Below are 15590 nucleotides of genomic sequence, written 5' to 3' on the forward strand. Positions count from 1 at the left end.
CCACAGTGATAGTACCCCCCTGCTCCCACAGTGATAGTACCCCCCTGCTCCCGCACTGATAGTACCCCCCTGCTCCCGCACTGATAGTACCCCCCTGCTCCCGCACTGATAGTACCCCCCTGCTCCCGCCCTGATAGTACCCCCCTGCTCCCGCCCTGATAGTACCCCCCTGCTCCCGCCCTGATAGTACCCCCCTGCTCCCGCACTGATAGTACCCCCCTGCTCCCACACTGATAGTACCCCCCTGCTCCCCTCACTGATAGTACCCCCCTGCTCCCGCACTGATAGTACCCCCCTGCTCCCGCAGGCCCGCTCCCACAATGATCATTCTTCAATTGCAGCTGATTTATATAAAGTTACTGCTATATGTTGCCCGTTATTAGTGCCATCTCCATGTGCACTATTATAGGAGAGAAGAATCCCATATGATGTATAATGCGATAAATGGTGCTGTTTGCTTTATATTACATTTATGTTGAATGTGACTTTCCCATTGATAACTCACATCTCTGCCCGGACATGTCGGTACCCGCAGTCGTCTCAGTCGGGCGTATCTTGAGATGCTTGCAGCTAAATGTTAATGCGCAAATCCAGATTTTGTTTTACCACAGACACTTAGTGCGTAGTTTAGGGGTGCAAACAAACGCACTATGGGGCCCATATATTAGCTATTTGCGGCATATTCTGCGATGCGGTCAGATTTGCCATCTAAAGATGGCGTTGTGCTGCCGTAGCCGATGGGCTAGACATCGCAAAACGAACCCATGACCGCCGCGCATGTGTAGTCTGTAGACCGCGTATGCGCAGGAGCCCGGCCCAGGAGTGAAGAAACGGTCTCTTCACTCCGAGCACTCTGCAAGGACTGTCTCTATTGGAGCCTGTGTCTCTGGGGCTAATTGACACATGCTTGCGCTAAGATCGCATCCTGCAATGAGATTATTTAGTAACGCGCGCAGATCTCATTGCTAATGGGATTGTTGATAACTGGGCCCCTATATGAGGTCCTTAATGTATACAAATGAAATAAACAAAAAGTAATTTAAGTCATTTTCTGTGGCTAAGCGCGCTGACTCTACACCAGTGACTGCAGCCACATCCCAGTGTCCGCGCTCTGTCTGCGAGAAGCAAGCCCCAAAATGGTTATTATTTATTGTAAGCGATGGCTGAGTAATTCCATGTACAGCGCAGGATAATGCTGAAGACGCTGTATCCTAAATAAACCTTAGAATAAATGTTTATACCGTGCTTGGCGGAGTTTTGTCCCCGTCTTTTTTGTTGACATTATTGAAGTGGTAAATTGGCTTCTAAAGCTTTTTCCTGCATTATTCCTGTCAGATGGTATTTTGTGTGATTTGCTTTCATTCTCCCCGGTAATAAAAAAAAGGTTAATAGAGACTGGTAGATGCGGATAACGGAATGGGCTGGTAATGGCGCTACGTCTCATTGGGAGTATCTGCAGGTAGTTGCTTCCTTTTGCTGGAGCTGTTTACTCCTTCCATCGTTTGCTACTGTCTGACTGTGACGGCCTGGGTGCGGCTTTGCGGTTTGTGATTAGAGTATAGGTTTGTACTATCACAGATTGTGTTTGGAAAATAAAACTAGTTGATTGTGTGGGGTATGCGCTAACCCTCAGTTTTTAAGTACTATTCAATTATTACAATAATACCCAGGTAATTCCTATAGAAAGTGACGCGGCTTTCGGTATCATTCATCAATGTGTCAGTCCGCCTGGTTTTAATGGGCTCCATTGAACTCACAGACGAGAGGAGTTTTAATGATCAGACACTTTTGTTTTTCACTTAAGATATTAATCTTTTTTAAGAGACTATTTTACTTCTTTGCTGTTGGGTTTTTATGTTGGGGTGAGATCATAATCGAACCCAAGAGGCAGCTTTACAAGATTATGTTTCTTTCCTTTTTGTATCTTTATCAGATCATTAGCCTAGTTTTCCACCAAACCTGCCAGCGGATAGATTTATTTTAGACGTGGAACTTTAAGAAACATATATACATCTGGCTGTTGGGACAACCTGCAAATCTATATCTGTACCTTTTATAAAGCGGTCTATCCCTGGTTGGGCTATATCGATTATCGTTGGTTAGGAAGTTATTCCTAGGATTGCTGGATTGCATGATGAAAATCTGTAACTATTACTAATTTTACTTATAGTTCCACTGGTACTGGGAGACGTAAGGATGGAGGGAATAGTCTACACATTATATGACATGGGAGGGAATGTAATAGAGCGTGAATAATTGCGGCCTTTCGGATGAGATGTTGTGGCGATTTGACCTCCAGGTCACGAGATGTAATAGCCGCTAGGGGGCTGTAATAGCCGCTAGGGGGCTGTAATAGCCGCTAGGGGGCTGTAATAGCCGCTAGGGGGCTGTAATAGCCGCTAGGGGGCTGTAATAGCAGCTATCAGGCTGTAATAGCTGCTATCGGGCTGTAATAGCCGCTGGGGGGCTGTAATAGCAGCTAGGGGGCTGTAATAGCTGCTGGGGGGCTGTAATAGCAGCTATCAGGCTGTAATAGCTGCTATCGGGCTGTAATAGCCGCTGGGGGGCTGTAATAGCTGCTGGGGGGCTGTAATAGCTGCTGGGGGGCTGTAATAGCCGCTATCGGGCTGTAATAGCCGCTATCGGGCTGTAATAGCCGCTGGGGGGCTGTAATAGCCGCTGGGGGGCTGTAATAGCCGCTGGGGGGCTGTAATAGCCACTAGGGGGCTGTAATAGCAGCTAGGAGGCTGGGTTGCCCACCTGTTGGCGATGTGCCAGATTATGTAGCTACACGTGACTGGCATTCTGGTGTCATTTCAACGTGTTGTTTGAAAATAAATAAGAAGAAAAAATATGTATCGTAACCCCCGCCCCCCCCCCCCCCAAAAAAGTGCCTAGACTGGTATAGAATAAATCAGGGTAACAAGGCTTCGGGTCATTAGGAATTTTCTATTATCAGCACTAGGCATCACCAGCCAGAGCTTGTGGCACTATGGCAGACAACAACCCTGTAGTGCACCTGTAAAAAATGACAATAAAAATTAAATCCTTTATTAAATAAGTGCACCCCCAGAGCCCTCCTTCATCACTTTATCTAACAGATCCATAAGGAAGGTCATATTCCATGCAAAGCAGGCATCCGGTCACTCGCAGCCACTTACAGGGCCCCAAAGGTGATGTCCGGTCACTCGCAGCCACTTACGGGGGTAATGTCCGGTCACTCGCAGCCACTTGCTATATGTATTAATGAGTTTGCTCTGATTGGTCAGAGAATGGTCCCACTACCCTAAGGATACCGGCCCTGTGCTGACCGGCCTAGTTCTGATTGGCATTGTAGTGGGGGGAGACCCCATGCCGTGTGTGTCCCCTGTTATTGTGCCCCCAGTCCTGGCTGGTTATGCCTGGGACGGATACCCCATGCTCTCTGCTCCCTCTGATTCTTCCAATGCCAGCCCTGGCTGACGCCATAGACTGTAGAACAGGATCTGTGTTGTGAATACATTACAGGCATTGGAGACTTTTTTGAAAACTGGTGCTAGGTAACTGGGATGTGTGTAACACAGCAACCCATCTGTCTCTCATTGTTACTGTGTGTTTCACTAGGTCACCTACTACTTCTCCCTAAGAAACCTGCTCTAAAGTGTACAGAGATAGGTAATCAGATCATAGGGATGTTCACAGCAGCACAGATTATTTCAGAATATGAATGTGTTGGTCATGTGCAATCATTCATGTCTCTGTCGGTGAAGACAGGGCTGCATGTGACAGGGGCAGTGACATGATGTGAGGAGAGGAATGGAGGCAGCAGGAAGTCACAGACTGAGAGTTATATTGTGGGAGGAGCATTGTCCCCAGCAGCACAGAGTATATCAGGAGATGAGTGATGTGTTAGTGAGGACAGGGCTGCATGTGACAGGGGCAGTGACATGATGTGAGGAGGGGAATGGAGGCAGCAGGAAGTCACAGACTGAGAGTTATATAGTGGGAGGAGCAGGGTCCCCAGCAGCACAGAGTATATCAGGAGATGAGTGATGTCTCAGTGAGGACAGGGCTGCATGTGACAGGGGCAGTGACATGATGTGAGGAGGGGAATGGAGGCAGCAGGAAGTCACAGACTGAGAGTTATATAGTGGGAGGAGCAGGGTCCCCAGCAGCACAGAGTATATCAGGAGATGAGTGATGTGTCAGTGAGGACAGGGCTGCATGTGACAGGGGCAGTGACATGATGTGAGGAGGGGAATGGAGGCAGCAGGAAGTCACAGACTGAGAGTTATATAGTGGGAGGAGCAGGGTCCCCAGCAGCACAGAGTATATCAGGAGATGAGTGATGTGTCAGTGAGGACAGGGCTGCATGTGACAGGGGCAGTGACAGGATGTGAGGAGGGGAATGGAGGCAGCAGGAAGCCACAGATTGTGATGTGATTATATCATAGTTCAGGGTCTTCCAACAGTACAGAGTAGTTGTGGCAGGCACCTAACATATTTGATGCAGGGAATTTCAGGGGTGAAAAGCTTCCTTATGGTATTATATTCATACATTTTATTTTTCTAGTATCGGTTATAAAATGAAAGATATAATTTGGTTGCTATGAAGTACAGATCCTTTGTGGTGGGTGGGGGGGGGTTTGCAATATTACCCATGCACCGGTTTCCATAAATGTCACCCAATTGTGTCTTGTATTGTTTCTGTGAGAATAAACATGGACGTTTAGCAGACGGCTTAAGCACCATTTCCTGTTTTCACAACACAGATCCTGAAGTACTGTCCAGTGGATAATCCTTGGGAGGCACAACCCTGAAACGCGCTACTAACCGGAAGGATTGCGCTAAGAGCAGACTCCGCAGCAGAGAGACTTGGATGTCACTCTTCCGCTAGGGCCACACAAGATGGACTTTTTCTTTTTTTCATTTCTAGAATTTTTTTATTCTCCAGTTAAAATGTTTATTTTTACACCTTTTTTTTAATTTATTTACATCGTCTGAAAGATATAGGCAACTTATACCTCTTCAGCTTACGTGGAACTAGCAGTCCCAGCATGCCCTGCCAGCCTCTGACTGGAGACCCACAGGTTGCCTCTCACTGGTCTACACCAATGGACTTTATCACTAGTGACATTATTGGGAGTTCAGCACTTTTCTCAGTTTGTTGCAAATATTTTTACTTTAAAAATGTTATAGAGAAACGTGGAATAGCGGAGATTGGTTAGGTAGAGTGCCAGCCTCGCCCCGGTACACTGCACCAGCCTCCCCCCGGCACACTGCACCAGCCTCGCCCCGGCACACTGCACCAGCATTGCCGCACTCCCAGCATTGCCGCACCCCTCCGTACACCTCATTCCAGCCTGTTTATGTCACATCGGATGCTGCTGTGTTCCCAGGAGGCCTCTTCCATACATTGTAACAATCTGAGAAACTTTATTTTTTTTCCACGTTTATTTTCCTTGTTCTTGTAACATTTAGGGAATTAATGAAATGTTAGTTTTAGACCTTGTGGAATTGCAATTTTGTACAAGTTTGTAACAAATAAAGGTGATGAAGTGGTATTTTCTGCTTTACACTTTGTCCTGATAAGATGAATGTGGTCTCTGTACTTGTATGTGCATTGTGTGGTAAGGACCCAAGTGATGGCACATGTCAGGGGGTGAGAAGGCCCAAACCCAAGATGGCAGAATTGCCCCTTTTGCAGAGTAGACGTACGGGTAGTGTGGTCAGCATTTACCACCAGGTGTGACGGGTATCTGATAGTTGTCCGTCATCTTTGCCATGCCTGCATATCGCACAATCTGAATTGGTGAAGCTCAGACTTTTCCTTAGGAGCAATGCCCACCAGGGTGTAACATTGGTTTGTGTAATCAATGAAGAACAAATGGTTCTCTAGGAGGCAATACTGATATACTGATTTATTTACACTGACTCCTGTCTCCTGGTAATGCCCATAGTATTATGCAGGGTTTTGTTTTCAAACCTTTACTATTAGAGCATGTTTGTACCTGTAGCAGGTAACTGACTGCTTTATATAAAGCCCCATAATCCGTATATATGTGTGAGCCACAAAGCTGCTTTCATTGTTATACACCTCGAAGAGATGCATATTATATATGAATGTAGCTCACCAGGAGCCTGCCTACTGCGCTGCCCCGTACGTCCCTCTGAGCACCCTTTTATTGCCAGAACCCCCCCCCCCCCCAATCCCTCCCTTGCCATAGTATTTGTTCATTACAGCGAATCAGCAGTAAATGGGAGAGGTCTCCAAACTTTCTGGACTGATTAGAAGAACAAAGCTGTAAATTGGGACAGTTGGTAGACTGCCAACCCTACCCACAATTCCTGCGCCATTCATGAGGGTCGTTGTATGGGCAACTCTATAATGAAATATAGTATGGCAGCTAACTAAGGCAGAAGGTTGTAATCTGTTCTCAGCCAGGCGCTGGGAAGGGTAAACACTTTTAGTTCCCTGTAAGAACAATGGCTGGATTTGGCATTAGGCTCAGTAGACCCGTGCCTAGGGGCTGCAATGCTACGTGTTAGTTCATTGCATTGAGGATATTATAAAAATAATGATGTGCTTTGTACCATATTCTGTTATAGGATAGCTGACCAAAGGAAGGCGATGAGCTTGTCCATCCACAGGTTCCTGTTCTATAAATCCAGCCCTGGTAGTTACTGTATAATGTGGCCGTTGCCTCTGTAAATCCATAGGCAGCCTTACTGCAAGGACACGTGGCTGGCACGCGGTTTCCATATAACATTTCAGAATTTATACAAAGTATATAAATAGAGAACGGCTTCCTAATATATTTATGATATGACATAGAGGCATGACCTCTGCTACATTTCTCTGCATTCATCTTAAAACCATATAATGTATTGTGCAATTCCCCTATAGATGTATATAATAGCACCATATGTCTATCATGCTGGAGTTCCCCGTTGGGTGGCAGTGATTATAATAATCCAGCATTTCCAGCCTATTGTTCTAAATAAACAGTGTAAATAAAATATTCCCCATTGTGCACGAGGTGCTGGGTCCGCTGATGAGCTGCTCTGTGCTGACGGAACGTATTTCAGCTAAGGGGTAAACATGCAGCAAGTGTGACGGGGCCGCGCTGAGCTCATCACTGCTGCTATGGGGAGGATGGACACAAGTAGGGGAGAAGATGACCCCATACATAGGCTTACATTGGCCAGATTCTCCACCATACCTGATTCTGCTCCTTTCTGCTTCCAGGGAATCCTTGTTGGGGGTTGTAGTCATACAGTATTTAACCTTTACACAATGTGGTTTGGACGGGTAAGTTACCTTTCCCGGTGCCCTATTTACTCCCTCTTCCGGAACTGAAAGCTACATTCTCCCCAGAGGCGTCCAAACATGAGACTTACATCCGATAACTCTGGAACCAGTGACTGAGGCCTCATTATAATGAGCAAAGTGTTGACAACTTATGTAAAGTTCTTAAGTCTTTCCACTTTTGTCCCAGAACTATTACTGTAAGTTATTATTATCCTCTATTTTTCCGTAGCGCCATGCAGGGTTAGTAAGAAGTATTGAGAGGATGATAGCAAAGTGATCTGTGTTAATATTTCCTGCCATGGCTGGTCCCATATACAGTGCCTTGCAAAAGTATTCACCCCCCTTGGCTTTTTACCTTTTTTGTTACATTACAACCTGTAATTAATTTTTTTTTTTTAATCCGAATTGTATGTGATGGATCTGCCCAAAATAGTCTCATGAAGTGAAATGAGAAAAATATATATAAAAAAAGAATCTTTATAAATAAAATTCTGAAAGTTGGCATGTGCATATGTAATCACCCCCTTTGCTATGAAGCCCCTCAAAAGTTCTGGTGCAACCAATTACCTTCAGAAGTCACATAATTAGTGAAATGAAGTCCCCCTGTGTGTAATCTAAGTGTCACATGATCTATCAGTATAAACGCACCTTTTCTGATAGGCCCAGAGGCTGCAACACCACTAAGCAAGAGGCCTCACACCATGAGGACCAAGGAGCTCTCCAAACACGTCAGGGACAAAGTTGATGAGAAGTACAATTCTGGGTTATAAAAAAAAATATCCAAATCTCTGATGATCCCCCGGAGCACCATCAAATCCATCATCATCAAATGGAAAGAACATGGTACCACAACAAACCTGCCAAGAGAGGGCCGCCCACCAAAACTCCCAGACCGGGCAAGGAGGGCATTAATCAGAGAGGCAGCACAGAGACCAAAGGTAACCCTGAAGGAGCTGCAGAGTTCCACAGCAGAGACTGGTGTATCTGTGCATGTGACCACAATAAGCCGTACACTCCATAGAGCTGGGCTTTATGGAAGAGTGGCCAGAAAAAAGCCATTACTTAGTGATAAAAATAAGAAGACACGATTTCAGTTTGCCAAAAGGCATGTGGGCGACTCCCCAAATGTACGGAGGAAGGTGCTCTGGTCAGGTGAGACTAAAACTGAACTTTTTGGCCACCAAGGAAAACGCTATGTCTGGCGCAAACCCAACACATCCCATCACCCCAAGACCACCATCCCCACAGTGACACATGGTGGTGGCAGCATCATGCTGGGGGGATGTATTCAGCAGCAGGGACTGGGAAACTGATTCGAGTCGAGGGAAAGATGGATGGTGCTAAATACAGGGATATTCTTCAGCAAAACCTGTGTCAGTCTGCCTGTGATATGAGACTGGGACGGAGATTCACCTTCCAGCAGGACAATGACCCGATGCATACTGCTAAAGCAACACTCGATGGTTTAAGGGGAAACATGTAAATGTGTTGGAATGGCCGAGTCACAGCCCAGATCTCGATCCAATTGTGAATCTGTGGTCAGACTTGGAGATTGCTGTTCACAAGCGGAAACCATCCAACATGAAGGAGCTGGAGCAGTTTTGCCTTGAGGAACGGGCAAAAATCCCAGGGGCAAGATGTGGCAAGCTCATAGAGACTTATCCAAAGCGACTTGCAGCTGTAATTGCCGCAAAAGGTGGCTCGACACAGTACTGACTTTAGGGGGGTGAATAGTTATGCACGCTAAAGTTTTCTGTTATGCTGTCCTAAATGTTGTTTGATTCACAATATTAGAAAAAACACAACGTCACAGGTGTAGACATGTTGTGTGAATGAAATGACGCACACCTTCACACAATCCATTGTAATTCCAGGTTGTGAGGCAACAAAACATGAAAAATGCAAAGGGGGTGAATACTTTTGCAAGGCACTGTAGCCGTGATTTCCCTTCAGTTATCACATTAAGTATCACATAAAGAGTTATTTCTCCTGGCGCACAGCTTCCATCTTGAAAGAAGCAGATTGAGATTGTGAGCGACTTTCAATTTGTATGTAAAGCAGCTGCAGGTGCTCACACAATAACCCTGGCACTTTGGTGATGGGCTCGGATTACCCGCTCCCATAGATCGTCAGAGTAGGAAGACTTTTCCGACGGATTAAAGTTGCTAAATATGAAATAATGTTAATGGGAGAGTGTGGGTTGTGTCATTGTATGTAAGGCAGTGGCTGGGAACCCTCTCAGGGTGATACAGAAAGGGGCGACTAAACAAAGCTGTTATCTCCGCAGCTGGAATATTTCTCCTTATTAAAGCATACATTGGGTATTACTGACGTGTACTGCGCTTTTCTCTACTTCTCAAAGAACTCTGGCAGTGATTGTAGAGCTGAGCTTCAGTATAACCCGGCAGATACTATTGTCCCCGGTTCAGACCTAAATGTACCTTATATTGCAATTTTCATGAAACTGCAAAATGAACAAATTAAACGAAGAAATTCTTCATTGTATTGTGCTGCTCATCCTGCAGAAGCCGGGCCTAATGTCTGACGTGCCCTGTGTTGTGGGCCAAGGGCAGCTACACTATGGACTCAGCTGTATCCAATGTAACAAGTTTTCCAGATTACACATAGACATGGCCGAGAAGCACAGACTGAAGCCAGAAAGCTTAAACCATATACTTCACTAAAGTTGCTGGAGGCGTTTACAGTCCATAATGGTTAGAGCACATTTGTTCGACCTCGACCCTCGATTCCTTGCTGCAACCATTAGCAGCGGCCAATCAACACCTTCAAGTCTAGAGCATTGGATATACTCTAGACAACTACCAATCACAATGCCAGATGCTCAAAGTTACATACAGTATACACGCTCTAAGCAGGACGCCCGCTGAGATGTTATTACCAGCGGGCGCCCGGCTCCTTCCCTGCAGCGCCGCATTAGCCGGAGGCTGGCGTTCTCTTCTGAACTCCAGCTTCTGCCTCCCCCCATGCGCACTATGGGAGAGATGTCATGACGCGTCTCCCATAGTTCCGAGGAGCAGCCGGGCGGACAGGACGGCGGCGGATGCAGGAGCGGGGATTAAGGTAAGTGTTTTTTTTTTTTTTGTACAAGCGGCACTACAGGGGCATTATATGGGGGCACTACTACAGGGGCATTATATGGGGGCACTACTATAGGGGCATTATATGGGGGCACTACTACAGGGGCATTATATGGGGGCACTACTATAGGGGCATTATATGGGGGTACTACTACAGGGGCATTATATGGGGGTACTACTACAGGGGCATTATATGAGGGCACTACTACAGGGGAATTATATGGGGGCACTACTACAGGGGCACTATATGGGGGTACTACAGGGGAATTACATGGGAGTACTAATACAGGGGCATTATATGGGGGTACTACAGGGGCATTATATGGGGGTACTACAGGGGCATTATATGAGGGCACTACTACAGGGGAATTATATGGGGGTACTACAGGGGCATTATATGAGGGCACTACTACAGGGGAATTATATGGGGGCACTGCTACAGGGGCATTATATGGGGGCACTACTACAGGGGCATTATATGAGGGCACTGCTACAGGGGAATTATATGGGGGCACTGCTACAGGGGCATAACTATGGGGGCACTGCTACAGGGGCATAACTATGGGGGCACTGCTACAGGGGCATAACTATGGGGGCACTACTACAGGGGCATTATATGGGGGCACTACTACAGGGGCACTATATGGGGCACTATTACAGGGGAATTATATGGGGGCACTACTACAGGGGCATTATATGGGGGCACTACTACAGGAGCATTATATGGGGGCACTACTATATGATTTCCTTCCTTTCAAATCACTGGTGTAAAGTCGGCGTATCTAAATATATTTTGGGGTAAAAGGTAAAAAGTTCCCTGACCCCTGTTCTAGACAACTTTCTATCAATGGGCTCGATTCAATTCAACGCAAATTGAATAGCGCCGGCAAAGGAGCTCCCAGAGCTATTCAATTCAGCGCGCTGCTATGTCGGAGAATGGCCGTTCTCGCGCCCTAAACATGGTGTTTAGTTACGAGAACCGGCATCCTCCGACTAAACTGCCCAGCGCGATGCTGTTTCCGTGGCGCTAAGGGCAGAAATCAGCGTCACGCCAGGAGTTTTGTCTGGTTTCTGCTCGCATCCCATCGCATCTTTCTGTCCCACCTGACCTCATGTCCCAGAGCTGCGCAACTTTCCATGCTCTAATGACCTTTACTGTAATACACCTGTGTGACCCCTGAGTGTCTGCGCTCAGCTGGATATTATACAAGTCAATGAACCAATTTCTGTTTTACTCAGTGGTATTGACTTACAGTGAGAGAACTGAGCCTGCGGTACTTTATTGATCTATAATGAAGTCTTGGTTCTTGTAATGAGCACTTGTGACTATAGATAGAAAGTGCTGCTCTCTGCTTGCATACATCACCGGGCAATTATAAAATACTGCGGCATTTATTGAAATGAGTAAAGAGCAGTAACTGACATGAATATGGATCATCGTCACATTGCTGTGTAATACCGAGCTGAATAATAATCACCAAAGTACCTGGAGTGTTTAAACTTATCTCAAAGAGGGGAATTCAATTAGAGGCGAAAAGTCATATTCGTATGTTTTTTTTGTGAAAAATTTGCCTAAAAAAAATTTCGCCAAATTCAATTCCAGGACAATTTCGCCTAAGTGGAAACAATTCTCCAAAAATGATTCTCCAATCAATAGCTGGTGAAAACAAATGCAAAATCTTTATTTTGGGGTGCAAACGTGGGGAAACAACTCAGACCCCTTGGGACAGCCCCCCAAAGGACAAATACGCAAAAAAAACCAGAAACTAAAACCTAAGAACACCCCAAAAAAGACATGTCATTTTTGGGGTGTAAATTTAAAAAGTGGGGGGATAAACATTAAAAGTAGCGAAAAAGACTTCTTGGGGGTCCACAAGTATGGGTCAGGTGTTTTTGGGATTGCAGGTGCATGCAGCAGGTGGATTTTTCACGTTTTTAAAAGTTCACTTTAGAGACATAAAAACATGCTTGCACCCATTTTCAAGCACCCCAAATTTGACAGGACTATTTATTTTCACCAAAAAATACAGCTTTATGCCATTCTTCACCACTTTTAAAAAAACGCTAATAGCAAGCAATTTACACAACTTAAGTACGCAAAATAGTCTTATTAGGGCTATTAGTACTCATCTATATTGATTCCCTATGTTAGAGCATCTTTTTCTGGGGTACAGACTGATTTCCCCAATTCTTTCAGTACTTTTCACCTGTTCCGCATTCGCCTGTTTCCGTGTTCGCCTGTTTTGCAATTGAATTAGGCGAAAAGCGGGGACGAGCACGGAATAAATTTGCCTCTGAAACGGGCGAATGAAGCGAACAGTCGGACAGGCGAAAACTTCGCCTCTAATTGAATATGGCTCAAAGTGTCCTCCGTGCTTTCACTTACTGTATCATTAGGGAGGAGCTTCTCTCACAAAGTAGACACAGAGGGACTGACAGCTTGGCGGACTTGCTGCGCAGATGTTCCGCGTCTCGTCAGCTACACATCCTCTGCTGTTTGACATGTGTCAGTTTAAGTAATAATTTCTAACAGCTTCTGGGGAATGTCAGAAAGACTTATATACTTATCAATGGGATTTTCTAAATAGTTTGATAAAGTAATAAATCAATAATATTGTATATATTTTTATATAGAAGTTAAATGAACTAATTTCAATGTAATAAAAGTGCTTCTTTAAGCATTATTATAAGGTTGTGCTGCGTGCTACTCTAACTAAAGTCTACACACTGTAATGTATGATTTATTTATTCCCTCCGACTCCCCTGTAATCTCTGGGAGACGCTAAAAATCACCTGGGGGAGTAGACAACTCTCCCCCATCCCAAACTAATCAGGCATTCTGCAACAGAGATGGCGTCGCGATGACACTACTTGCGCCATTTCTGCCTATCACGTCTTTCTCCAGGATCTCCCAGCAACTGTTATATTTACCATTGAAGTCACTAAAATGATACATTGATACTGATACAAATGATGCATTATTAGCATTTATAAAGCCGGGAACACACTATCCTACAGGTGGTGCCGATGCGATTAACGCTCTTATCCGACTGAGCGATTAGCGGATCAGAGCACACACGTGTACACGGAGCAATTTCTTGCTCAGTATGAACTTTCCTGTCATCTCTACAATGGGATCAGTCGGAACATGTGAGCAGCTCGTACCAATGTATGCCCAGTGTTAGATGCGGTTGACCTGTCCGCCTGTATGCACGAGCGTTTGAAGTTGTTTATCGGCTAACGCTCCTGCATATTCACTATACCAGAGGTTCCCAAACGTGGACCTCAGGGCTCCCCAACTGTTCAGGTGTTAGAGATCTCCATGGTTGAACACAGGTGACTCAATTAGTGCCTCGGTCAATTTGATTTAACCACCTGTGCTCAACCATGGATATCTGTAAAACCTGACCTGTTGATGAACCTTGAGGGCCGCGTTTGGGGAACCTCTGCACTATACAACTATCGGGCTGATCCACCCTATAGTTGTATAGTCTGTGCCCAGCTTAATAAAGGCCCCCATACATCAGCAATTGATTGCAGCAATCGTGCAATTTGCAGTCGATTGTCTATAAAAAACTTTCTCTTTTTCAATCGATTGTTGCAATTCGGCAATCGATTGTGTATAAAAATCTTTCAGTTTTTCAATCGATTGCAAATTGCACGATTGCTGCAATCAATCTCTGATGTATGGGGGCCTTTAGTCTCTCGGCTTAGGCTTTATGTTATGTGTAAGCTCATCTTGTGGCTCGGGTCCGCCATGCTGGCACATGCACTCATAGAGACTCAGAGAGTTGAAACACATGCATTTAATATATAAGTAAATAAAATGTTTGCATTACACACGTGAAAATAATATATTAATGGCGATGCATCCACTTCAGCGCCAGGTTTACGTCACCCATACAGTATATCAGAACGATGGCCGTATAAGTTTGCGAATTAAACAGACAGGTGTAACCCTATGAATCATCAGCCCTGCAGTCTCTGCTGCTTTTATTTAATAATGCTTAACTGATTGAGAATTTGCCCTATGGTAGTAGCCAGTGGTAGAGGCTATGGCCCTTTTGCTCTCTGGCTCTGCCAATATGCACAGCATTTACCGGGCACCCTGCTAAAACCACCTCTGATCTTTCTAGGTTACGACTTTTGCGCAGACGGACACCAGTGTGGGGACAATTCTGAATGTAAAAATCTGATCACCAAAGCCACATGTGAATGTCGCAATGGATTTGTGCCGCTGCAGGGAGACCCGACCTACTGTGAAGGTAGGAACTGATACTACTCTGCACTGGGCAGTGTACTACCCTAAAGTGTGAGCCAATGTGTTATACAGGGTGTTTCACTCACTACCGATAGGCCCCAAAGTTTTTCTTATAACTTTTTTAAGTAATTGACGTAATTTAGTGAAATGTGACGCAGACATACCTTGGTCTATGAGAAATATGAGGAAGTCTGAGCAAGAGATGAAAGTGCTTGCCATTAGCATCCAGGCCAGCTGGTCACCACCCTAGTCAGCAGCGCAGGCCAAAATTCAAATAGGGGAGCCACACCGACTGCCAGTGAGGGTATCACCAGAGAGCATATCACCAGTGAGGGTATCACCAGAGAGCGTATCACCAGTTAGGGTATCACCAGAGAGCATATCACCAGTGAGGGTATCACCAGAGAGGATATCACCAGTGAGGATGTGGCCAGTGGGGGTATCGCCAGTGAGGATATGGCCAGTGAGGGTATCACCAGTGAGGATGTGGCCAGTGAGGGTATCGCCAGTGAGGATGTGGCCAGTGAGGATATAGCCAGTGAGGATATAGCCAGTGAGGATGTGGCCAGTGAGGATATCACCAGTGAGGATATAACCAGTGAGGATATCACCAGTGAGGATATAACTAGAGGATATAACCAGAGAGGATATCACCAATGAATGATATCACCAGTGAGGATATCACCAATGAATGATATCACCAGTGAGGATAGCAGTGAGCATATCGCCAGTGAGGATATAACTAGAGGATATCACCAGTGAGGATATAACCAATGAATGATATCACCAGTGAGGATATAACCAATGAATGATATCACCAGTGAGGATAGCAGTGAGCATATCGCCAGTGAGGATATAACTAGAGGATATCACCAGTGAGGATATAACCAGTGAGGATATAACCAATAAATGATATCACCAGTGAGGATATAACCAATGA

At 45.4% G+C, this 15590-nt stretch overlaps 1 protein-coding gene across 4 annotated transcripts in view; it reads left to right on the forward strand.

Moving 5' to 3' along the window:
* NELL1 (neural EGFL like 1) overlaps positions 1 to 15590 on the forward strand; it is a 647610-nt gene that overhangs the window by 329568 nt on the left and 302452 nt on the right. For 3 of the 4 annotated variants that reach the window (XM_088458962.1, XM_088458961.1, XM_088458963.1), the window contains exon 12: positions 14526 to 14654. In XM_088458962.1, coding sequence (XP_088315088.1) covers positions 14526 to 14654 — 129 coding nt within the window. Of the gene's footprint in view, positions 1 to 4751; positions 5544 to 14525; positions 14655 to 15590 lie in introns of those variants that run through there. The other variant, XM_088458964.1, reaches the window with a different exon arrangement.

Source organism: Taudactylus pleione, unplaced genomic scaffold (genome assembly GCF_031769625.1).
Source record: "Taudactylus pleione unplaced genomic scaffold, aTauple2 ptg000875l, whole genome shotgun sequence".
Lineage (NCBI taxonomy): Eukaryota > Metazoa > Chordata > Amphibia > Anura > Myobatrachidae > Taudactylus > Taudactylus pleione.